This window comes from Amphiprion ocellaris, chromosome 7, assembly GCF_022539595.1.
Source record: "Amphiprion ocellaris isolate individual 3 ecotype Okinawa chromosome 7, ASM2253959v1, whole genome shotgun sequence".
NCBI lineage: Eukaryota > Metazoa > Chordata > Actinopteri > Pomacentridae > Amphiprion > Amphiprion ocellaris.
Window position 1 is genome coordinate 10,993,035 of NC_072772.1, and position 24,716 is coordinate 11,017,750.

Consider the following 24,716-nt stretch of genomic DNA (forward strand, 5'->3'; position numbering starts at 1 on the left):
CCCAGCGCTGACAATAGACAGACCGCATCAGCCAATCAGAGACGAGTAGGCCGATTCGACGACGGCGCTTCACCGAGGCAGCCAGTAAGCGTGGTGAGGGGGCGGGACTTGCTTGCGACGCCGCTTGCTGCCGGGGAAACGGAGTTCTGAGGGTGTACGGGATTGTGCCGGTGGACTAGAAACTCCCGCCATTTCGACAAGGAATTAACCTCTTGATTGATCAGGTTACTCTCTCGTAACTCTTGCTAGCGCTGTTATCGATAACAAGAAGCTCCGACACTACGATCATGCAACAGATACAGTTTAAACAAGAGCAGGCCTAATTTGCACAGACTTTCATTGGGACTGTACAGCGCGCCAGACCTCCCGCTGAACCGAGCTTTGGCTGTTGCCGCGAGTTTAGTGTCGGTGCGGGTTGCATCCTTTCATGTGAAGGAACTGAAAGTTTAACAACTATCCCGGGAAGCAAGTCCGGCAACGTGTTTTGCATTTAAAGACAGTGCGAAGACCCAGCATGGCACCGCTGCTCGAGGAGCGGCGAATGTTGCGATGAGGCCGGTGGCAAGAAGCGCACTGTTATTGTTTTGCAACGAGATAGCAATCCAAGCTGCTAGCTAGTCAGCTAGCTGCTACACGTTGAGTGCCGGGCCTGCCGGCGGTAACGTGAGACGTGCTATCGTTCGGCTTTGATATTTCGGGCACTTGGATACATGCTACGGATATATCACCGTGTATTGTTGTACTAGTTTGTCACTAGAAGATCTAATTTTACCTTCGGCACTCGTGCCACCTCTGAAATTGAAATGGCACCGCTTTTGGGCCGGAAACCGTACCCACTGGCTAAGCCGCTAGCCGAGCCACCAGGCCCGGGAGAGGAGGTCTACATCATCGAGCACACCAAGGAGGCCTTCAGGAACAAAGAGTATCCTTTAACATGATGCTGATGCTCAGTCTCGACTTATCGAGCCACCCGGTATGCTGGATAGCCGAATGTGTCTACCTGGTTAGCAACATAGATGTTCCTGTAGTCACATGCAGTAGGCTATAAAGCTAGCTAAAGTACCAAATTCGACGTTACATGACATTTCTCCAGCCGTGAATTGTTTCCCCGCATGTAGAGTTTATACTGGATGACAACCCTGCTAGCTAACACTCACACCGCTCTGCTAATCAGCTCATTGTAGCTATTAGTTGTCTGTTTAACCAAGCTAGCAAATAGATAAGAAATTAAACAGCACATAGGGCAGTTGTGCTCTGCTAAATGTCGAAAGGTGCTAAAAGACGTCTTTCACTCTCATCATACACGGCCTCCCTGTCAGCTACTAATGCTAATAGGGTTAGCTAGCACGCTGCTAAGGTTAGGTATCCCATTATGTCACAATAGCCCGTCGTCTGCTTCCACAGACTGAAGCCGCTGCTCGGCTGCCTTCACTTAGCTGCTAACATTAGCCTCTTTAAAGCTAGCTAGCTTTCGTTGCCGGTACATTTTGTATCTTGGAGTTTGTCAAGCTATGACAACAACTGACTGACAACTATAGATTGATTTAAGACGGCATTTTTTGGCAGTTGGGTTTCTTCGGGTGTAGTAGTTGGATAACTTTACGTACTTGTTTACAAACTGTTCATATGAACGCTTCAAACGCTAAAGGTCCGTAACTGTCAGCAAGGTTATAAAGCCGGTTCTGTCAATCCAATGTTAAAAACTCAGTTAAAGCTAAAAGTTGTCCGAAGAAGGTGTTAGGGCTTCCTATGTTTTTTTAAAGTTATTTTATAGTTGGATTCCTGTAGTGACATGATTTCCATTTAGTTGTTTGTGTGTATTTGAACTGAAGTCAGCTTATAGAAAGCTGTGTGCAGCACAGGCCTCCCATCTACTTTTTGAATATGTCCCGTCTGTGGTAACACTAAGAGCTTCACTTGGGAAAGCAGTTGTCTTTACTGTTATGTTTACAATCATTTTGCAATAGGTACTGTTAAACTTTTGAGACTCATTGACTACCTATACAAATGTTAAGTTTTAGGTAGAACATCTGTTCATTTAAGGTGGTGAGTGCTATTTCTGACTTCTTATGCAGCCCCCTAATCTTTTACCAGTATTTTTCTCTATGTAACCACGCAGTTAGTTTTTGTTTTGAAATGTATGCGTATCCTGGATGTCCCTGACTTTGACTGTTATCACTGGCATCAGTGAGTGACGCTAGTTTGTCAGCAATCAATGATCTTGCTTGCTGTTAATAAGCATTTTTTTAATAAGTCTGTTTGCATGTGACTATTGTAATTTCCTTGACAAAATGTGTTCAGAGAATACGAGGCGCGCTTGCAGAGGTACAGTGAACGCATCTGGACCTGCAAGAGCACAGGAAGTCTCCAGCTCACACACAAGGAAGCATGGGAGGAAGAACAAGAAGTCACAGAACTGTTAGTATTATCCAGACTTTTGTATGTGCCCATTCACTATGTCATCCAACGAGTGATATAACAACCATTAGTCTATTCCCTGCTGATGAGTTTGTGACCTATACAGGTTTTGTAAAGGCTGTTGTATGACTCAGCTTGATAGGTGGAGATGCTTTGTATCCAGAAGTCCAGTAGAACTCTGATCCCTATAAATCTGTGATTATATAAACCACTGCTAATTATTAAGATGCAGTTTGTCAAAAGATACTGATTAGCCACTCTAACATAAGTTCAGTACTATTGACAAAGAACCATACTCTCCAAGTGAAGGTCGCAAGGCTTACTGCTTTGCTTTGATTGGATGAATGTGGTGCTCCTCCTCTCATTCTATTTACAGGGTGTGTGGTTGAGTCATCCTTGTATCTGCAATGTCCTGATGAGAGTTCCCTTAGCCTGATCTGGAAAAGAGAAACAAAACTAATGGGGAAAAAAGATTACAATAATTGATCTCTTTCAATTCACTTATAACAGAGCAGGTAAACATACATGTGAATCATATTATGTATGTGGTCCAAGGAGATGTCACAACAAAGATTGTGCCGAACAATGCTCAGTTGCCCGGGACTCAAGTCACTCAGGATCATGAGCTGTATTTAAGCACTGTCTAATTATATCAGCCAAGAGCTTTTACTCCCCCTACTGGCCACTCACAGCCTTTTGTCGCTTTATTATTTAACACTCCAATATCTGTGATAGATGCATCCCAGGGATCCAAACACTGTAAAAGAATTCATGTCATCAATAGTGTGTCATACCAACCCTGTAGCACAAAATGATGGGGTTCTAAGACAACCTACACTTCACATTACTGTCATTTTCAATTTTTATTGTGTGCTAATTGCTGATCATGTTCTATGCACAGCCTCCAGGAGGAGTATCCCCAGTGGTTTGAGAAGCCAGTCCTCGAAATGGTTCACCACAACACAGTGTCTTTAGACAAACTGGTGGAAATGGCCTGGGTGGAAATCCTCACCAAGTATGCAGTCGGGGAAGAGTGTGACTTCGTGGTCAGTTTGACTTCTTATAGAGTTGCTTGTTATGAAACGTGGAAATTATAATACCTCATTTTTTTCACCATTGAGTTACACATTTTCATGTTACCCAAAAGATAAATATTTTTGCCTGCCATGAAACTGAAAAGCAATTCAAAATTTAATTCATATTCAAAAACATGTTACTACAGTTAAGTCTGTCTATTATAATGCCACATCTAAATGATAGCCTTCTGTAGTGGTAGTGCAATGGTAAGAAGGTGTTTTAATAGTGTATTGAAAGACACAAGACTCAGAAGACTTTTACATTTCAGGTGGGGAAGGACAAAAGTTTGCGAGTGAAGGTGGTAAAGATCCATCCCCTAGAAAACCCAGAGGGTGAGCCAGGGGAGAAGAAGCTTGAAGGTGCCTGTGACTCTCCATCCAGCGACAAGGAAAACGCAAGCCAGGAAAACCAGAGGAAGGAGCCGCCTCCCAGAGAGGAAGAGAACAGGAGAGAGAGTCTAAGTGAGTTGTAGTCACTTCTAATAGGAGTAGTCTGCAGCCGGGATAAGACCGCAGACGTGTGGTGAATGATGTTTGATAAAGCAGGTCCAGAATAGGCAGTTTTTGGTCTATTTTCATTTGCCCCTATTCTCCCTATTTTACCTAGTTGCATTTTAGTTTAAAAAACTTTTTTATTGTTTTAGAAAAATTGTCTATTTCAAATATGTTTTACTTTCTGGCAGGTGACAGAGCACGTCGTTCTCCCAGGAAAGCTTCCACAGCCATGAAAGAGGAGCGGAAGAAATGGGCAATGCCTAAATTCCTTCCTCATAAGTACGACGTGAAGCTCGTCAATGAGGATAAGGTTTGTTGGTCATGACATCAGCATTGAACAGATGTTGTAAAGATTTCTGTTTCAGCAAGAGTTTGTCTTTACTTGTCTATTTATTTTTATTTTATTAAATTTTCATTTTGTCTAGAACTGATGTCTCAGAATTACGTGTGTGATTCTTGTGCTTTTAGGGTATTCTCAGACTTTGTTTTTGTTTTTTCTTTTTTAAAACTGACCCAAAATTTTCCCCTTGATTTCTGCCATAGGTGATCAGTGATGTCCCAGCAGACAGTCTTTACAGAACAGAGCGTCCTCCGACCAAGGAGATTGTGCGCTACTTCATCAGGCACTATGCTCTGAGGCTGGGAAAAGGAGAGAGCGCTCCCTGGGTGGTTGAAGATGAATTGGTGAAGAAATTTAACCTACCCAGCAAATTCAGTGACTTTCTTCTTGATCCACATAAGGTAGTACACATTTTTTTTCTTGCATATCATTTGATTTACAAATGCTGTGATCCTTTCTCATGTTTTTTTTTTTTTTGTCTAAAGTTTTTGGCAGAAAATCCCTCCACAAAGCGTAAGAGCTTGACATCTCCAGAGGGTAAACCCAGCAAGAAGCCTAAGACCACTGACACTCCTGGAGAAGATTCAGGAAATGAGAAGGGAGAAAAGAAGAAGAAAAAGAAGAAAGATTCCTTAGGCATGCCACTTAGTCCCACTATCTGGGGCCACATGCAGGTTAGCTGGCTTGTATGCTCATTATGAAGTCTCTGTTAAGATATAATATGTGGCGTATCCACTAAGAGTCAAAGTTTTACTTAATGGATTCTTGTGTCTGTATTTCAGAAAATAAAAATGAATGGTTCTCCTCTCAAGGTAAAGAACTCTGGAACTCCTAAGAAAGGGGAAGGAAAAAGCTCAGCTCCCTCCACTCCTAAATCTGGCAAAAAGTCGGGGGATAAGAAGGAGGGAAAGAAAACTGGAAAGAGCGGCGATAAGAAGCTCAATGTTCTCAAAACCTCTAAAAAGGACGGTAAAGCTGGAGCTAAGACACCAAAGATGAAGCAGATGACTCTGCTACATTTGGCTAAGAGCACTCCTGCAGGGAGCCCTAAGAAGAGAGTCCGGAGTACAGGCAAGGGCACGCCTAAACTGGGGAAACCACTGCACCCTATGGCTCTTCACCTCCTCCGTTACTATAAGGAGAACAAGGGTAAAGAGGATAAAAAGAACTTCCTTTCCTCCCTCATCTCCAAAGCTGCCAAGACCTTGTCCTCAGATGACCGTGGCCGTCTGCCAGAGGAGCTCAAGGAACTCGTACAAAAACGCTGGGAGCTTCTGGAACAGAAGAAGCGATGGGCAGCCATGAGCGAAGAGGAAAGGAAGGAAGAGATGAAGAAGAAACGTGAGGAACTCAAAGAGAAACTGAGAGAAAAGGCCAAAGAGAGACGCGAGAAGGAGATGTTGGTCCGACGCGAACAGTCACGTAGATACGAGGACCAAGAGATCGAATGTGGCAAGACCCTGCCGTCATTCAAGCTTGTAGACATGCCTGAGGGGTTGCCCAACACCCTGTTTGGCAATGTGGCCATGGTTGTGGACTTCCTTAGCTGTTATGCAGGGCTGCTGATGCCAGAAGACCAGTATCCCATCACAGCAGTGGCTCTGATGGAAGCGCTGGTCGGGGAAGGGTCCGGCTTCCTCTACTTGAACCGTGTGTTGGTGGTGCTGCTCCAGACACTGCTGCAGGATGAGCTGGCTGAAGGCTACAGTGAACTTGACATGCCCCTATCTGAGATCCCCCTTACCATGCACTCTGCGTCAGAGCTGGCACGGTTGTGCCTGCGACCATGTGACGCTCATGGTGAGGAGAGTGCCCAGGGTTCGGAGGATTCGGGGGCTGTGGGTGGTTTTGATGATGTGGTGACCAGTGAGTTCCTGGACAAGCTTGAGACAATCGAGGTGTTTGAGCTGAGCCCGGAGGAGAAGGTCACCCTGTTGGTGGCACTGTGCCACCGCATCCTCATGACATACTCAGTGGAGGACCATGTTGATGCAACGCAGCAACGGTCTGCTGAGCTGTGGAAGGAGCGTCTGGCAATGCTGAAAGAGGTCAATGACCGCAAAAAGGCTGAGAGGAAGATGCGCAAGGAGATGGAGAGCAAAGGTACGCAGGATCCTCAGAGTTTTATATGTAGTTAAAACTTAGATATAGAAGATTTAACACTGTAGGTTCTGAAATTTCAGTCTTCCTCTGCTCATTTAATTACACAACAAAGCCCCTGTAATAGCCAGATAACAGGATACTAAACCTGTTCAGCATTAACATAGTTATCATCATTACTCCTTCAAATAATATCCCTAATTTTTAAGTGCAAATACAAGTTGATTGTAGTATATTGATTTTTGCTCTGTTTGTGTGGGATTGAAGGTGAGAAGAAAAAAGAGGGTGGTGCAAAGAAGGAGAAGGAGAAGAAGAAAGAAGTAAAGGTGGAGCCAGAGCCAGAGCCTGAAGACATGATCAGCTCAGTGAAGAGTCGGCGGCTGATGGCCATGCAGGCCAAGAAGGAAAAGGAGGAGATGGACAGACAGAACAAAGGTAAACTTGTTGCAGGAAGTGAAGCAGGTCATCCTTTTCAAAATGTGCTTCTTTGATAATAATTGTCGGTGTACTGTGTGACGTGTAACAGTATTTGTATGGAAAAATTTCAGTATGGTGTTTCCCTTCTTGCAACTTTAGCAAAAGGAACACATGTTGTTAGTTGAGCCCATGTGCACATTAAAGTCAGCTGTTTGGGAACACTACAGTTTCTGAGTGATCTACAGTGATGATGGACAAGGACAGGTGGATCGGATGAAAACTGAATGCCAGCATTGTTCAAGTGTGATCGGATATGTAGCTGGCTATACATCAGACTTGCTCTCTCATTTGAGACGGCATCAACATCAGTCATACAAGAAAAAAAAGTGAGTGCAGTGCAAACAAAGCTCCTCATGGCATTTAGGCAGACTTGCTAACAGTTTAGACTGGTCCAAAGTGATATCGAACGCCTAAAGGTGGTTTTAAAGGAAACATTTATGTAAATATTGTACAGTTTAAGCGCAGTTAATTTGCTAAATGCTGCACCTTAATGGATTATTATTTTATTTTTTCTATATTTTAAAGAATATTTAGTTTTACTCTTGTAAAATTGACTTTTTTTTTTTTAATTAGTAGGTTGTCAGTTGAAGCAGTATTTACAGACTTTTTAAAACCAACATAGTATTAGTCTGTTGAGGAAACCAGTGTGAAATATTAAAAAAGAACCAGTTTAGTGTTTTGTATTTCTTATTTTTGATGTGCCAAGAACTAAATCATGATCTTTAAGCCACAGTACATATCAAACTGTGATTGTTGTGTACTGTTACACCCAAAATGAATCATGATTTTGTTTACTTAGAATATAGTTGTTCCAACACTAACCTTTTAGTGGCATTTGGAGCAAAACTTTCAAAGTTAGAATGTTGTGTCAGTACATGTCATGATTTCTTTGTGTTAATGTATTATTGTTCCTTAGAGCGCATGGAGAAGGAGGCTGAGGAGGAACGGATGCGCCGACAGAGAGCCTCTGCAGAACGGGCCTTTCAGGATGGAATAACCAAAGCCAGGCTCGTGATGCGCAGAGCCCCACTGGGTACCGACAGAAATCATAACAGGTTGGTTCTGCACCAGATGGCTAAAGATTCAACACAAACCAAGCCAAAACATAATAATCACCCACAGACAAAGCAATTAATGCTGATTGTTTTGTAACAACAGCCGATGTCAAGGTCTGGGATATATTAAATGGTAAATTGTTGGTGCAGGAGGTGTAAAGACCTAAATGATTTTGACAAGAGTCAGATTTTTTTTTCCCCATATGACTGGGTCAGAATGACAAAACCTATGGTCTGCTAATGACAGCAGTTGTGTGTGTCTACTGTGCAGTCTTCACATCTTACAGGATATAAAGGATCTTCTGATATCTTAATGCTACATGTCACAGGGCACCTTCAGAGGTCTTACCTTGGTGGGTCAGAGTTGTTTTTGGCAGAAGTTAAAGAACGAAGAGCATATTAATAAGGGATGTAAATTCTTTGTATTACTCAGGATTATTCTAATCACAGTTGTGTGATGTTTTTGTTCAGGTACTGGCTTTTCTCTGACGTGGTTCCTGGTCTGTACATTGAGAAAGGCTGGGTGCATGAAAGCATCGATTACAGCTTCACCCCTCCCCCAGAGGAAAAACCAGAGGAAAAACCAGTGGAGCCTGAAGTAGAGGACGAAGAGGACATTGAGGCAGCTGCTGCTCCCGATTCACAAGGTACACCAGCTAAAGTTTAGTTTAGTCATAAAATACATATAGTTGTAAATATTGAGGTAATAAATGATGGCTTGTTTTGTAGTAGCTGAAAAGGATGATGGAAGTATGGATGGTGCTGTCAGTGAAGGAGCCCAGCCGGGAGCAGCAGCAGAGGTCTGCATAGAAACTACTGTCCCCAAACAGGGACAGAACCTTTGGTAAGAGCCTGCCTCTCTGTTTTTGTTCTTTTTCACTTTGATTCATTCCATCCTCGATCATATCTGCATTCTGACTTTCCTGCCTCTGAATCCAGGTTCATATGTGACAACATACCTGAGCTGGAAGAACTGGTGGAAAGTCTTCATCCTCAGGGTGTCCGAGAGAGTGAACTGAAGGCAAAGATCCAAAGCAGGTGATTAAACTCTTATCATATGGAAAAATTATCTCAACATACACTACCAGTCAAAAGTTTGCACACACCTTCTCATTCAATGCTTTTTATTTATTTGTATTATTTTCTACATTGTAGATTAATCCTGAAGATTAACACTTTTTTGTTTAAAACACAATTCCATATATATTCTGTTATAGTTTTGATGTCTTCAGTATTACTCTACAATGTAAATAATTAAATAAAAACCATTGAATGAGAAGGTGAGTCCAAACTTTTGACTGGTCGTGTATGAAACTATCCAGTCCTGTAGTTAGACCAGCTGTCAGCGATCAGATGGAGAAAATGTCCCAAACACTGTTGAGTTTTGCTTTTGGTGTCCATTCTCAAGAAAGAAAAACTTCTTTTGAAATTCAGCTTTGGTTGTGTTGGAAATAAAACCAGCAGCAGCAGTAGATAGTGGAGAAAACTTTAGAATAAAACCGTGTTACTGTGCATTTGAAACCAACCCATCATGTTAAAGCAGCAACAGTGATGAAGTGATTGTGAAACTGAATGCAAAGCTGTTCCCTCCCTGTTTCAGGTACCAGGACATCATTCACTCCATCCATTTGACCCGTAAGGGCAAACTGGGCCTCAGGACCTGTGATGGCTCCTCGGAGCTGCTCAAATATCTGCGCAGTGACATCCAGGAGGTAGCCTCACGACTCCAGAAGGGAGGTCTGGGATACCTGGATGACAACACAGACATCGAAGAGCAAGTGAGTTTGTCTGGCTGCATGAAAACACAGTGAGGCTCTATAATGTTCAGAGCCAAACGTGGTACATTTTAAAGGACAGCTTTGTTTTACCCATTACAGGTTTATTTGCATATATAGTTCTGATACACTTAATCAAATAAAGTTTCTGTTTTTTATAGTGCAATACTTTAATACAACCATAGTTGACCAAAGTGTACATGACGTAAAATAGACTCCAACTAAAACATTTGCAGACAAAAACAGAAAACAGGATCAAACTTGTGAACATCTAAAATACTGAGGAAAAAAAGACAAAACAGAACAACATGTAAGATCAACTTTTAAAGTCAAATAAATATAAAATGCTAAAATATTAAGACCTGGTGAGCCACCAAAAGCCATTGAAAACATGTGTGTCTTAAGATTTTTCTTAAATGTCAGAGGAGAAAGAACATTTGATTGAAAGAGGATGGTGCAAAAGCAAACCCATGCATGACTTTATAAACCTTCTAATTGTCTTTACAAGCATTAATAATGTACACAAGCATGTAAAACTGCCAAAACTCGAATGGTGGTTTGATTATGTTGTCATTTTTGTGAAGTGCCTAATGTTTTATTTTAAGTGTCACTGGTTTTACAGCTCATCTTGTACGTCTGCGTTTTGCACAAAGTGTTGTAATTGACTTGTAATTCAGAGCTCTTTGTCTGCTTCTTCCTCTTAACAGTTGAAAGGCATGGAGAGCTTGAAAGACTTCGGCGAGTGTATCATCACAATTCAGGCCTGTGTAATCAAAAAGTTCCTGCAGGGCTTCATGGCTCCTAAGCAGAAAAAGAAGAAAAAGCAAGGAGGGGAAGAAAGCAGCAAGACCGAAGAGGTGGACGAGGAGAAGAGGCTGGCAGAAGAGGCCAGGGTAAGAGAACAGCGCTGCAGAGTTCTTATTCAGTTTTCAGTCAGTGAATACAGTTAAAACAAGGATTTTAGTCCGTGTTAGTGCCGTCTGCCTAACGCTGTGCAATGTTGAACTTTCCATTTTAGGTAGCCACAGCGGTAGAGAAGTGGAGGACGGCCATCCGAGAGGCCCAGACCTTCTCCCGGATGCACGTGCTGCTGGGAATGCTGGACGCATGCATAAAATGGGACATGTCTGCTGAGAACGCTCGCTGCAAAGTCTGTCGCAGGAAAGGTTAGCAATGTTTTCCACTTATGTCTCACTCTTTGGGTCACAAAGTCAGTAAGTAATTAAGTAAGCATACAGGGTATTATGATTATATTGATTTAGGAAGGATTTTTGTTGTCACTTAGCTTTTGGTGTTTTGACTGTAATTACATGCAGTTCAAAAAACAACAAGAGGACAAAGAAACTATGTGAGAGAGAGAACCGAACTGTGCTACAAAAATATAATTTGTCCTTTTTCCTCTAACGCTTTAACAATACAACTACTGTGCTGTTGCCTGTGTATAAACTTGGAAAATCATAGATGGTCGGTCTTGTTTGAGTAAAGCAGTGCTGCACTACCCACATGGTTTTCTGCTTCCTGTCTAGTGCTAAGGCAGAACCCATCTGTGCTGACACTGATGGAGTCTAGGCCCAGATCCAGACAGGGCAGCAGCTGCAGGCCCAGAGCAGAGCAGACTAGTAGTGTCAGGCAGGTCTACATACAGAGCCGACAGCTCCGCAGGCCCACAGGTGAACCAGTCATGATAAGAGGACAGTGAGAACTTGGTCACAGGCTCAGAAATGCAGACACACAAGGACAATGTGCTAGAGCTTTGTTGGTCTTTCCAGGGCGTGTAGAACAGGAACAAGATAATTGTGAAAATACTAAATACAGTCCAACTGAAACATTATCTCAATCTTATGGCTTGCTTCATCTCTTTCCAGGTGATGATGAGAAACTTATCCTCTGTGACGAGTGCAACAAGGCCTTCCACCTGTTCTGCCTGCGACCGGCTTTGTACCGCATCCCTGCTGGAGAGTGGCTGTGTCCGGCCTGCCAGCCCACCGTAGCCAGACGTGGCTCCCGCTCAAGGTAACTGCCCACCTTGTGCTGTCTGTTCTCCAAACCCTATATATACTGTTGTATTCACACCGAGGAAACTGAGAATGAACAACTCCTCATGTTGGTACTTTGAAGTACATTTATTTTATGTCATATCTCAGTTTTAGTTTTTATGTTTAGATAGTTCTTAGAATGAATTTTAACTACAAGGTCTCTGACTGAAATGATTGATTTTAGATACATTTAAAGGTCCAGTGTTTACAATGGACAGAAGAAAAAAGTTGTCTTTAAGATGTTACCTGTCCCAATTTCTGTCGTGCAAAAGCAGTCTGTGCAGAGCTTATTGACAGATGGAGAAGCTGCTACTCTTAAGAGGATCTTTGTTGGTCAACTGCTCCACACACAGGCAAACATCAGAACAGTAGCTCCACCGCTACCAGCTACCACTAAAGCCAATGTGTTTGATTACTTTTATCTGCCCTTTTCTTTATCAGCTGTGTTAACACTTCTTAAAACTCACTTTTATAGACTTGTCTTCCATTAAAGTTCTCTTTTATTTCTCTTTTATCGCTATGTTCTACCTGTCAAAGCACCTTGTAAATATTCTTCTGAAAGGTGCTATTACAAATAAAGTTATTATTAACATTTTTAAACTTTTCTATTGCAGAAACTATAACCAAGACACGGATGAAGAGGAGAGTGAGGAGGAGTCTGAGGAGGAGGAATCTGAGGAAGATGAAGAGGATGAGGAAGATAACGACTACAAAGCCATGGGACACAGCTGTGAGTGTTTGATGAGAGAAAATGAAATCTAGGTTCCTCGACTCATGTCGCACATCAGTGAACAAATGGTAGTGAATAGGGTCTAATGTTATGTCAGTCCAGGTAATCAGCGACATTTTAGTTTACAACTTGTAGCATGTAACAAAAATAGAATATAATAAGTAGGGTGATTTAAAAAAAAAAAAAAACATGACCTAAGTTGGTTTTGGAAAATGTGCGTCCTTGGTGCTAATTGTTGGGAATGAGAGGAATGCTGACGGGGAATTTTTAGCCCTTGTCCTCTTTCTCTCTCTATTGTCTGTGTGTTGTCATGTAGCACAGCTCAGGTCTGGACCTTGCTTTGAAGCTTTGAATGTCTAACTCTGGCTTCACTCAGAGTATGTGGCAGGATGATCCCCTCTGTCAGTTCAGGTCTGCATGTCAAGGATAGCCATTAAGAAGTTTAGTGCATCGATGCCGAACAGATCAAGAGAGGATGTTAGCACACTTAAGAGCTTATTATTTTTCTCAGTTCTAGCGTGAGGCTCTCACCATCTAGTATTCAGTCCATGATGGCCTGGGATCAGTTTAATCAACCTCAAACAGTTAACAATGTAGCATTTAAGCATTAATTATACCAATATTAATGTTCATTAATAGAAGTGGACTGTGCACATCTGAATGTCCACTTTTTGTCTTTTAAGTTGTTCTCATCACTTTGTTTTTGCTCTACAGTGAGACCAAGGAAAAAAAATAAGCAGTCCTCGTCTCGGCAAAAGAGCTCCAAAAGTAAATCCAAGAAGCCATCCTCTTCTAGTAATCAGAGCAGCAAGCAGAGGACAGGCCCCAACAGCCCTGCAGACATTGACGAACTGGTAAGGAATCGCAGGGACACTTGCTTCAAGAATGAAAGAAAGCATCTTTTCAGAAACCTACCGAAATTTGTGATCAAAAATTGTCATTGAGAGCATACAATAATACAATACAATAAACCCGTTATGTTTTGTTTCCTTCTAATTGTGTTTGTTTTTTGTGCAGGTGCGACTTAGTTCCCAAACAGGAGTGCGCAGGCAGGTGCTGGAGTTGGAGAGGTGTGAGGAAATCCTCAAGAAACTGATGAAATTCCGCTACAGCTGGCCATTCAGGTGAGCACAGAACATGACCTCTGTGTTTAAAAATACAGTCTCACAGTGAGTGCATATCAAGCTGGACTCCCTTTGATTGCTAAGCAACAATGAATATCAACAGTAGCTTTACATCAGCTGCAAGCCAACTGTAATAACAACCGATTCATGATTTGTACTTAATGGTACGCCTGCACCGCTGGGGAAAGCATTTGTCTGTGGAAACCAGTCCTGCGTTAAAATACCTGTCTGAAATTTATGTCCTATTGTATCCAAGTGTTCTGTTGAAACAATTAGCTTCACGAGCCACTTCTTCGGCTCTTCAGAAGTATTTGACTGTGACCTCTGTTGCTAAAGGCTGAGCTAACTCTGAGTCGAGCGTTTTTGTGTCTTTAAGAGAATAAAAACACCTCGCATTCAGTTTTCACAGCAACTGTTTCTGCCACACACGGAGTTTCTTTTCGGGCAGTGATCATAATGGCTACTTATGATTAATTCCTTTGCTATACACAGCTAAGGTGTGGGTTGTGTTTGAAGTGTTAATCCCAGTATAGGAGAGATCTGTGTACAAAAAAGGCCATTCTGAGAGTGAAGAAGGCTTAAAATTTGTTTATATAAAATTTATTCACTTGGTTGAAATCCCCAAATTATTTTATTAGGATGATGAAGTTTTTAAGCTTATGCTTTTCATCCTAGCAACATATCATCAGACACAGAAAGAATTAGTGAATGTTTAACCCTCTAAACCCCAAGCAATTTCTAGCCAATATAAATTCCTGCACCTCCATAGAAATGGCACAATTATGGCTAGAAGTAGATAGAACTCTTGACTTCCATGTAGTGTGACTCAGGTGTAGTGCCATAAATCATTCAAAAAAATACAAAAGTTGAAATTCTTTGATTAATTATCTTCCAAAAATTAAAAACCTGAAATCAACATCCACAACATTTTCCAAGTTACTGCAGGTGATACCAACAATAGGACAAATGGTAGCTATACATAGAAATATTTTACTTACGTTTTTTCTTTGTTTGCATATTTGTCTCCTTATTGGCCCGTAGAAACACAGCCTGCAGTTCAGCCCGGTTTAGCTGAAAAGTGTCAATTTTTGTCACTTAAGGAGTGCAGAACTTTAAGATATCCTGAATTAACAAGTAATATATCAGTCTTTAATTTACGAATATAGTTGCAACATAACAATTCATGACAGTTTATATTTTGAAGGTGTTTCTTTCATTCCTGAGAACTAAACTGATATATATATATATATATATATATATATATATATATATATATATATATATATATATATATATATATATATATATATACACATATATATATATATATATTTTTTTTTTTTTTTTTTAATTTATACGTCACTATCCATTTCCATCTGCCTGAGAGTTTTCAGCCACCATGAATTATTATGGTCCTTGATCTTCAGTCTAATGTGGCACTCATCACGTGCTCTCGCCCCTTTTCAGGGAGCCTGTTTCCCCAGAGGAGGCAGAGGACTACCTAGACATCATCTCCCAGCCCATGGATTTCCAGACAATGCTGGGAAAGTTCAGCCAAAACTCGTACCGCCACGCCCAGGATTTCCTGGAAGACATGAAACTGGTCTTCTCCAACGCGGAGGAGTACAACCAGCAGGGCAGCACCGTGCTCTCATGTATGGTCAAGACGGAGCAGTCGCTCACTGAGCTGCTCCAGAAGCTGCTGCCCGGCCTCAGCTACCTCCGGCGGCGCTCACGTAAGCGTGTCAGCCAAGCCCCTGCATCATCTGAGGAGGAGGAGGAGGAAGAAGAGGAAGAAGATGAAGAAGCAGATGAGGAGGAGGAAGATGAGGAGCAGGACAACGACGCGAAGAAGAAGATGCAAAATGGCAAATCAAACAGGAAGAAAACAAGAAATGGCCGGGGACGCAAGGATGAGGAGAGTGAGAGCGATGAAGATGATGATGGGGAGGAGGAGGAGGAGCAGGAAGACAATGATGATGGCAAGAGGAGAAGTAAGCGGACCTCTGCCACCTCAGGCAGGAAGGATTACAGGGAGCAGGATAGCGATGGCGAGCGGGAAACACGGAGAACTCGTCACCGGGGGGGCCGGGGCGACGCTGGAGGGGCGAGCAGCGACGAGGACCGGTCCAGCCAGCAGCGACATTCCAAGAGACAGAAACGCTCATGAAATCCAGGGTGCTGTTTTGTTATCTCTATTTGCTTTAACAAAAAAAAAAAAAAAAAAAAAGTCTCGCTCCTCCGACAAATGACCATGAGACCTCCATCTCCTCCTCCCACAGCCAGCGGGACTTTATCCTCAGAAGGACTGTTTTTTTGTGTTCCTGAATTCATGTTCCTATTTTGAAAAAAACAACAGAAGAAACTGATTTATATTTGTAAACATGTTTACTATCTTTGATGTTTTTTTCAACCCAGAAAAATGAGATGCTTGAGATAACAGAGAGGAGGTCCTCATAGGTCTTAAGACTCCTCGATTGAAATTTCACTTCCAAGTTGACAACCTCACACAAGTGTAATTTGACGTTAGTGTTGTCCCATGAACTGCTTTTTGTTTTGGTTTTTTTTTACATTTGCTTTTTCCAAACACCAGTGCAGTGTAATCAGCGGTCTGTCGTCACTCTCGGCACACATAGTCAAGCCATCACTTTACTGCAGTGTAAATCTAGCTGTCACATGTTTGTCCCATCCACATCTCTGTCAGGTCATCGTGTTTTCACTGACTACAAGAGATGATGTCTGTGCAGCTGAAACTCATTTTTGCTTAACAATGCTGATGGCCCTCATCTTTAAGTTGCTCTTATTTCTTGCCACCAAATTTATCTTTGGTTGAATGCAAGTCTATAGATAAACATGATAGAATTTTACTAGTTGTTGTATTTGTTTTTTGTTTGTTTGTTTACGCGGCCCATGTTCAAATTTATTGTCGAAAGCTGGGTTGAAACTGCAGATCACATTTGTAGTCCCATCATTTTAAATAGAAAAAAAGGAAAAAAAAAAGTTTCATGTCAGCTCTTGGTGCCAGGATGTTTCAGGGACCTGACTTGGAGTCTCTCTTTTGGCTTGTAGAGCTGAGCAGCCTTTTTCTCCTCTGTAGTGCCCTGCCACTTTAAACGAACCGGTACCTCAAATGATCCGTCAGTTTGCACTCCTCCTGTGTAAAGTGCACCTATTATGCCAGCAGCTGCAGGACCATACTTTATTGAAATTATGTGCATAAACATTTGTAAACAGTGTTTAAAACGGCAAATGTGATGTTTGTTAAGAAAACGGGCATTTTTGAATATTTGATATTTTTTGCACATTTTATTTGGTATTGTAAATGATAACTTGTTAGTGGATCTTAATCACATCCAGCAAAATTGCGAGGTAGAACCAGGGCTCTCCCAGTCAGTGCAGAGAACATGTCAGCGTCGCTTTGCTTTTCAATCACACGAGAAATTGTCACTTGTACATTTTGTGAGAAACACATAATGGCCCTGCTGTTCACTTAAATGGAATAAGTGGGTTAAATGAAATTGAAGGTTTTCCAGCACATGTCCTGGTTCAGTCACCAGGTGGTGCTCTATTCCTGCACTTTGAGTACTCTCGTCCTAGCATTTTCCAAGGAATTCAGTCAGAGCACTGCTACCTAAACACCTGACTCTCACTGCTTTATGCTCTCACTGGTCATCAAAGGACAGAGTGCGTCATAGTGCTGGTATATTTTAGCTTCTCGAATTGTTTTCTAGTAACTTCTCGACACTGAGCAGAGAATCTTCTGAAAAAAAGTCAGTTTCACTTTTGAAACAACACCCACTACACCACAAAAAAAGAGAGAACTGTGTAGTTTTTGGTGAGGTTGCCAGCAGTGTGTATATCTACATATATATATGTGTACTGATAAGGCAGTGGTTGGTTTGCCCTCATCTGTCTGTTCTGTGCTGTTTGCCTGTGTTTTTACTAGTGCCGTTGTCATCCAGACTTTCCTGATTTCAGTCAGCCACTGATTGTTTTTACCCTTCTCTATTATTGCTGTCTAAATTTGACTCTGTTCCTGACGTGATTAAGAATTGTCAAAAATCACTTATCGTTTGACATTTCAGCGATCAAGCAAAAGGTGACTGCCCTCCTCAAAATGAGACCCAAATGTAAATGCTTTCTTTGTTCTTGGAGGGACTGCAAAATTCTTTTACACTTCCTTTTTTTATATATATATTTATAGTCTCTAAAGCTGGGTTTGGGCAGGGTCTGAGGATTCACATGTAAAGAATTTCAAATAAAGGCTATGGACGAAGACCGTAGTTCTCCCTGTTTTATTTGTGTCGAGCTGACGAGTGTCCCCAGGTCAGACTGACAGACATCACTGCCATCTGTAAAACCTTGTGATAAGACTATGGACAAGGAGGAAAACGGGCTGCCTTTGACAGCCGAGTTATGTCTTCTTTACTTTTTAATAAAATATCAAACAGTTGTCTTACTCTGTGGTGTTGGCTCTTTTCTCAGAACATCTGACTTTTTGCATAGAAGCCACTACTTTATCTACAAAAATGGCCTGTTGTAGCCAAAACTCATATAAAAGAGAATAAATAATGTCATTATTCACAGGAAAACGATCAACTCGGACTAAAACCTCCACAAACGCACTCTGGAAAAGGTAGTTGAGTTCAGATGTTCAGATCAGACAACCTGCACTGAACCGATCCAACTTTTTATTCACAACTGTAACTGGTTGCAGACATTTTTATACACAAGACAGTAGCATCGTTTTGTTTAGACTGAGAAGAATTGCAAGAGAGTTTCCAAAGAATCTCCCATAGCAAAAGTATGTCTGCACAGGTAGGAGGCTGAAGCTACGATCCAACAGTTAAGCAGTCAAGACGTCATGTCTGTGATGTATGGGACAGAGGAGATAGCGAGGAGGACAGCAGGACCTGATGAAATATCTAGTAGTGAGGTGGTGACAGCCTGGGAGCCATCTGTAATTTGGCAACAGGTGTAGAGGCTAAGATGGATCAGAGTAAAGGTCAGAGAAGTGAAAAGTCATTGGAAACGTAGCACTTTATTAGTGACAGTTCAGGCATGGCGGCAGCTGCATTCAGCTATAATAAACCCAAAGTCATCTTTCATTTTGGTGCATTTTATTGCCCTATACTACAGTTTAATTACTCCCAGTACAAAAATGGGAAACAAATGCAAAGAGAAGAATCTCTTTTATCTCTAATGGCAGTATTCTGAGCTATAAGATCCCTTCCCTTGTAAGAGAGGACGTTAATGGCAGATTGACGACGTTAAGAGTTACAAGTCTCAAGGTGTTGAAAGGAAATCACAGCGTCTGTTTTGTTAATTCTCAACATTGACTCAATTTCATTGACAGCCTGGCTTAACAGTTTAGTGAAATATTGCTTTATACCAAAAGGAATTCTGCGTGATTTGAACTTCTAATGAACTCTGGGAAATAAATCACTTTGCTTTCACAAGCCTTCAAGAATTTGTTGGTAATTGGAATAAAATACAATAGAGACATGATGCCTTAACTCCAAAGAAGTTGAGTATGACTGTCAGTTACTTTCCAAACTCATGAAACGTGAAGTATTTGTCATTCCTCACACAGTTCATCCTACGCAGTGCGTTAATCACCCAACTTTCACTCCCTTTTGAGGTCAAAGCAGTCAGTGTCTGTACAAGCTACTATATTATGAAAAAGCTTTTATAGGTAGCAGGGCAAAAAATTCCAGAATAAGTTTGAACAAAAGTATATAAATGGTTGTGGCCTATTTGCAGCAAACATGGTTAATATGCAGCACAGAAATTGTTTTTTAACAAAATGCTGCTACGGGTTTGTCAGTGTTGGCCAGTAGTAGTCCAGCTTCATTCAACATTCTGCCAATAATGAGAAGTTGCCACAAATAGCAAACATGTTCCCCACAGTTAACCAGACAATAAACTTATCCTACTGGTAACACTAGATAGCATTTCTGTTGTGGTTGTGTTCAGCAATGTTTCCACAAATTTGCAGCAAGTTCACATCTTTATATGCCAGTTAGATTTGCAGTAAACTTGAGGCGGACTTCTGGCTAATTTTGTGGAAACTTTCTGCCAGGTTTGATGCAGTTTCATATTTTATGTGTTTTTTAAAGTATTCCAAATTTAGTTTTTTTGGGAACCTGAACAGTGGCACAAACAGGTTGTGGGTTGCATGGTACATTATGTGGTAATTCTCAAGCAAACTGAGCCTTGGTGGTAAATAAAGTGGGTAAAGTTAAGAGATGTGACCATTTTCTATACATCTTCCATGAAGTTAGCCTGAACTCTATCGCAGATTTGCCACAACCTTTGCTAATTAAAATATGGCCTTGCTGCAAATTAAGTTTGACATCACCAAGGGTCAACCACAACTGTTTTTCCAGAAACCTGAAATTTATCCAAGGAGAGCTGCTCAATGAAAAATTTCAGTACCATTTCCTAACCTAAACTGGTTCAGTTTAGCAACAATCTAATGACAGTTTTTTTCTGGTTAGCTAACAGTTCAATTTATTGGTTAAATGGTTTGGTCTAGTTTAGCTAATGACTCAGTTTCACAGCCAAAACACTTAAAATCAGATTTATCGGTAGATCATTCTATAAGAACAGAACTTATCAATTTAGGGGGTATAAAGCACCATTAGTTAACCTGAACTAGTATGTTTACTAAAATGACCTGTTAGCTAATCTGAACTTCACCATTTTGGCTGCTAAACGGAGTCATTAGTTAAACTACTTGTTAGCTAACCAAAACCCAGTTTGTCTAACAAACTGAACCATTAGCTAACATGACCCTAACTGTACTGGCTGCTAAACTGGGCCACCTGGGCCAAACCAGAGCCATAACTAACAACCAAACTGTTTAGCTCTTCTAACATGAACAGTTTTAGCTGCTAAACAAAATAATTAGCTAACAACTTGTTTTACATACCCTAAACAAATAGGCTGCCTGTTAAAGGACCAGTTTCAGATACTATATGAAAAAATTCCTCGTTCAATACTGCATTGTGTTTCACATTGTAAAAACAAAGACACCTTTCGGGCCCTTTATTTTATCTGGCAGATGCCTACATTTACCTGTTTGTGACTGTCTATACAGTGGAAGCTGCTTTTGAATTATTTAAAATTGGTTATAGTTATAGTGACTGTACTCATTCAAGACATTGCCTCATGTTAAACTTTCAGCTGTGCTGGTCTGTCAACCATATTGCCACAGACAGAAATATCTCAACAACTATTGGATGGATTGTCATCTGAAATTTGGCAAATAATTATGGCCTCCTCTGCTTCCTCTCACACTATGATCCATTTAAAATTTTAACCAGCAAAACTTGAGCCTATCAACAGCCCAGTAGCATCCACTTTGTGTTGTTACACTAAGCTGGTAAACACTGTAAACACTATACAAACTAAAAAAATTAGCATGCAATATTATTGTGAACATGTTGTCATTTAACATTTAACTCAAAACACCACAGCTCATGTTGGATTATCTATAGATCATTTTATTTTCTCTATGTTTGACTGGGCATGTTGTCACATTGTTTTATTCCTGAATATGTAGTGTGGAGTGCGAGCACACTTAATTGCACTGGAACTGATGTGGATACAGTCTAACACTGTATGCATAATACTGGACTTCATGTAAAAACGTAACACTTTAGACTAATCTGTTGGATTAACTTTGGTGAGCATTTGTCAGAGCTTCTGAGTTCACAATAAGTGTCAGCTCACAGTTTGAACCTAAGCAGCAGCCAGTGTGTCTGCCTCTGTCAGACAGATAAATGATGATAAGCTGTGATCCTTCCTGATGCTGCTATTTGCCTGATCACTGCTGAAACGCACACAAGCTTACTTGAAACTAATTCCTGTTAATCATCATGGCTCGGTGCTTTACATTGAGATTTTCTCTGTTATGCAACAAACAGAAGAGGACAAGTGTAGTGCAGTGATATTTTTAAGGAGCTCTTGTGAAATCTGTGTCAGTGCACAGTCCCGTGGATTACACATACTTGTAAATAATTCACTGTGTGTGCGTGTTTTTTCCTTGTAGTAGTAGTAGTTAGGTGTGATTTGACAAATGGCTGAGCAACAGGGGGTCAGTTCAGGACACAAGTCCTTGATTTGACATATCAGGATTCATGAACTTCCACTAAATTGTAGTATTTAGAAATATCATGCAAGTGTTACATCACACATTTGACTGGACAAAAGCAGGCCATCTCGCCCTCCAATAGGCAAAGAGTGGCTATGCTCAGACTAATCTTTGAACCCTGTACAAACTGACAGCGCCAGCATGTGACAGATCCATCCACACTGCAGCAGTGCAGCCCACCCTGCAAATATTTACCTCAGGTCCAAGTCAGTGTAGAGGGCAGTTGGCAAGAAGGGAACAAGCGTGTTTTCACTGTCATGACGGGAAACTGACATTACTACACACTGCAGGACAGCCGAGTTATTGAGTGGTGGTGTTTGATTCTACAGCTCATCAATGTGATAGTAGTGGATGAAAATAAAAATGACCAATGCAAAGATAGCTATTTTACATTTCATTTACTTTTGTAATACTTTACATTTTCTTTGCTCTTTTAATGCATTTTTATTGAAGTGTTGTGACAACAAAACGCACACAACAACCGGACAATAAAAACAAAGACACAATCACCATCCCATATATCCGTGGGATAACAGAACCCATACAGCGCATAATGAAAAAACACAACATCAATACAGCAGTAAAACCACATACAAAACTCCGGCAGCTATTAGTCCATCCCAAAGACAAAATAGAACCGGACAATAAATGCAACATCATATACGAGATTCCGTGCAAATCTTGCGAGAAAACATACATTGGAGAAACAGGCAGAACATTCAACACAAGACGAAAAGAACACCAGACAGAATGTGAAAAGGAAACAATCAGACGACTCACAAGAACACAAAAAGAAAAAGCCGAACAAGAAAACAAAAAATCAGCCATCACGGATCACTGCAAAAGAAATAATCATATCATGGACTGGGACAGGGGAGGATTGTAACATCAGAGACCAACAAGCATAAACGATGGATCAAGGAGGCCATCAAGATCAGGAAGCGGGCGAGCTGCTCCATGAACCGGGACGAGTGGGCCTACACCCTCTAATACCTGGGATTCCATCCTCCAGAGACCACCTGACGACGGGGGGCGTGGCCTATCTGACAGATTCTGACAGATCTGTCAGACCGGTCACCTGATAAAAAGGACACGTCAGCACACGTCAGATGACGCTCTGAAGAAGACTGCAGTTGCAGTTGAAACATGTCAGCTAAGGTAAAACCATCTTTACTTTGATTTGTCGGTGTAAAAGAAATAACGTTATCCTATAGAAATGACGGGAAACTGACATTACAACACACTGCAGGACAGCAGAGTTATTGAGTGGCGGTGTTTGATTCTACTGCTCATCATAAAAATGACCAATGCTAATGTCATGTCCTGGTTGTATCAAATAGTAGAAATAATAGTAACAGAGACACTGGTGAATGTTGGTTTCAATACATTTCATTGCACATTATACTATGTATAATTGTGTTTGTGATAAATAAAGGTCTTGAATCTTGAAAAAAAATGCTTTTGTACAGCACATGAGGGGTCAAAAAATGATTTGATATGATAGTCAATAACATGTGCAGTGATTAACCCTAACCCTGATATTCTAAAGGCTTGTTCTTGTGACCTGACACACTAGTAACACACTAAGTGTTGCTTTACGTTTGTCACCCATCTGAGCCTTTCGTAGCTATCACCGTTACACTCCAGAGAGCTTCATGAAGAACCTTTATAAGCATCTTTCGTCATTTTGAACACGTCTTCAGCTTAAGACGAGCTTATACCGAGTGCTACTTGCTGCATTTTTGACACCCGTCCCACTGGTGCCGTCACATAAAGTGACACAGTCAGTCAAGCTCTCCTGCCGGAGTAGTCGATGCTGCGGTGCATGAAGAGAGTTTTGAGCTGTAAGCGTAAACTCGATTTGTGTCATATCATGGCACACTTCAGAACGAGCTCAGTCAATAGTCTATCACGCTGGCAGCTGCAGGAATGCACACAGAGAAAATGAGGACAAGGGGGAAAAAAAAGACAGAAAAATCCTGACAGGCTGCCAGAACAGAAAGAAATGAAGTAACATAATCGTTCACGGAGCATAAAGGTGTCCTGAAAATTGAGTGTGAAAACCAACTCATATGACCACAGCAGCGACATGCCCTAAATTTCTCTCTCTCTTCTGCTTTAAGTGCAAGTACAAATGATTATTAATGCATTATTCACAAAACAGAGCCTTCTCCCCCAATTTTCTCCACTGATGTGCATCCTCTCCCTTTGATGATATAACCAAAGTAAGAGGGGAGGGAGTGCAGAAACGGAGGAGTTCAGAGGATGGCTTTTCTCTTGGGAACGCAGAGCTCTCATCCCAACGGGAATCCTGCACTCTTCTGAAACAGACTGAATCTTCCTGTGGACCAGGCTCCAAACAGCAACATTTACATATCACTCATATATCTTCTCTGCCATGACTGCAACCAGACACATCAGTGACACACTTGGCCTGCTTACAGCGCTCATATCCTGCGGCTGACTTTTCATCAAACAGGTAAATGCTTCATATTCCTGTGCACGTTACTCCCTTCTTTATCAATAATATTTTTAATTTAAGGTTTACATGAAGGCACAAATCTGAAGAATGTTAAAGGCAATTTGAAAACCGACCGGAGAGAATAACCTCAGAATCACCCAGAGAGTTCTTTGAACTCGGGGATCCAGATATGGCAGCGGTAACAATTGGATGAGCGCGCCACGGGGAAGATGAAAGGCAGTCAAACTTGTAGACGTAATAAGTGGGCCGAGGCCTTTCATGATTCATACAGAGGCTTCATCTTACGTTCAGACACGCTAGTGATCCCAAATGTTGAATAGGCTTATACAGTATTGTTGGATTCTTTGTGAGGCTTAGCAGTGGATGATACAAAGCCAATTAACTTCCTCCCACTGTTTTTGAGTAGGCACATAGAGGGATTAATTTTTTTTTTTAAAATTATGAGTACTT

General features: G+C 41.3%; 1 protein-coding gene across 3 annotated transcripts; it reads left to right on the forward strand.

Annotated features, from left to right (window-relative positions):
* Window positions 1–130: 130 nt before the first annotated feature.
* On the forward strand, window positions 131–17,904 carry baz1b (bromodomain adjacent to zinc finger domain, 1B). 3 transcript variants are annotated; one of them, XM_023282890.3, is made up of 21 exons: window positions 131–922; window positions 2,302–2,418; window positions 3,320–3,464; window positions 3,764–3,956; window positions 4,178–4,299; window positions 4,533–4,730; window positions 4,815–5,003; window positions 5,112–6,432; window positions 6,697–6,864; window positions 7,823–7,961; window positions 8,433–8,608; window positions 8,691–8,805; window positions 8,901–8,999; window positions 9,562–9,739; window positions 10,444–10,629; window positions 10,755–10,902; window positions 11,602–11,749; window positions 12,387–12,502; window positions 13,217–13,356; window positions 13,520–13,626; window positions 15,094–17,904. In XM_023282890.3, the coding sequence occupies exons 1-21, from the start codon at window positions 804–806 to the stop codon at window positions 15,794–15,796; spliced, it is 4,827 nt and encodes a 1,608-aa protein (XP_023138658.2). In that variant the 5' UTR covers window positions 131–803; the 3' UTR covers window positions 15,797–17,904. The 3 variants fall into 3 exon arrangements, with proteins under 3 accessions (XP_023138658.2, XP_035809973.2, XP_023138659.2); XM_035954080.2 differs by having other exon boundaries at window positions 8,694–8,805; XM_023282891.3 differs by having other exon boundaries at window positions 5,142–6,432.
* The last annotated feature ends 6,812 nt before the right edge of the window (window positions 17,905–24,716 follow it).

Coding starts and splice junctions, on each gene's coding strand:
- baz1b (XM_023282890.3), top strand. CDS start 804: ATGGCACCGCTTTTGGGCCGGAAACCGTACCCACTGGCTAAGCCGCTA. Junction 12,503..13,216: donor CAAAGCCATGGGACACAGCT/GTGAGTGTTTGA, acceptor TTTGCTCTACAG/TGAGACCAAGGAAAAAAAAT. Junction 13,357..13,519: donor CTGCAGACATTGACGAACTG/GTAAGGAATCGC, acceptor TTTTTTGTGCAG/GTGCGACTTAGTTCCCAAAC.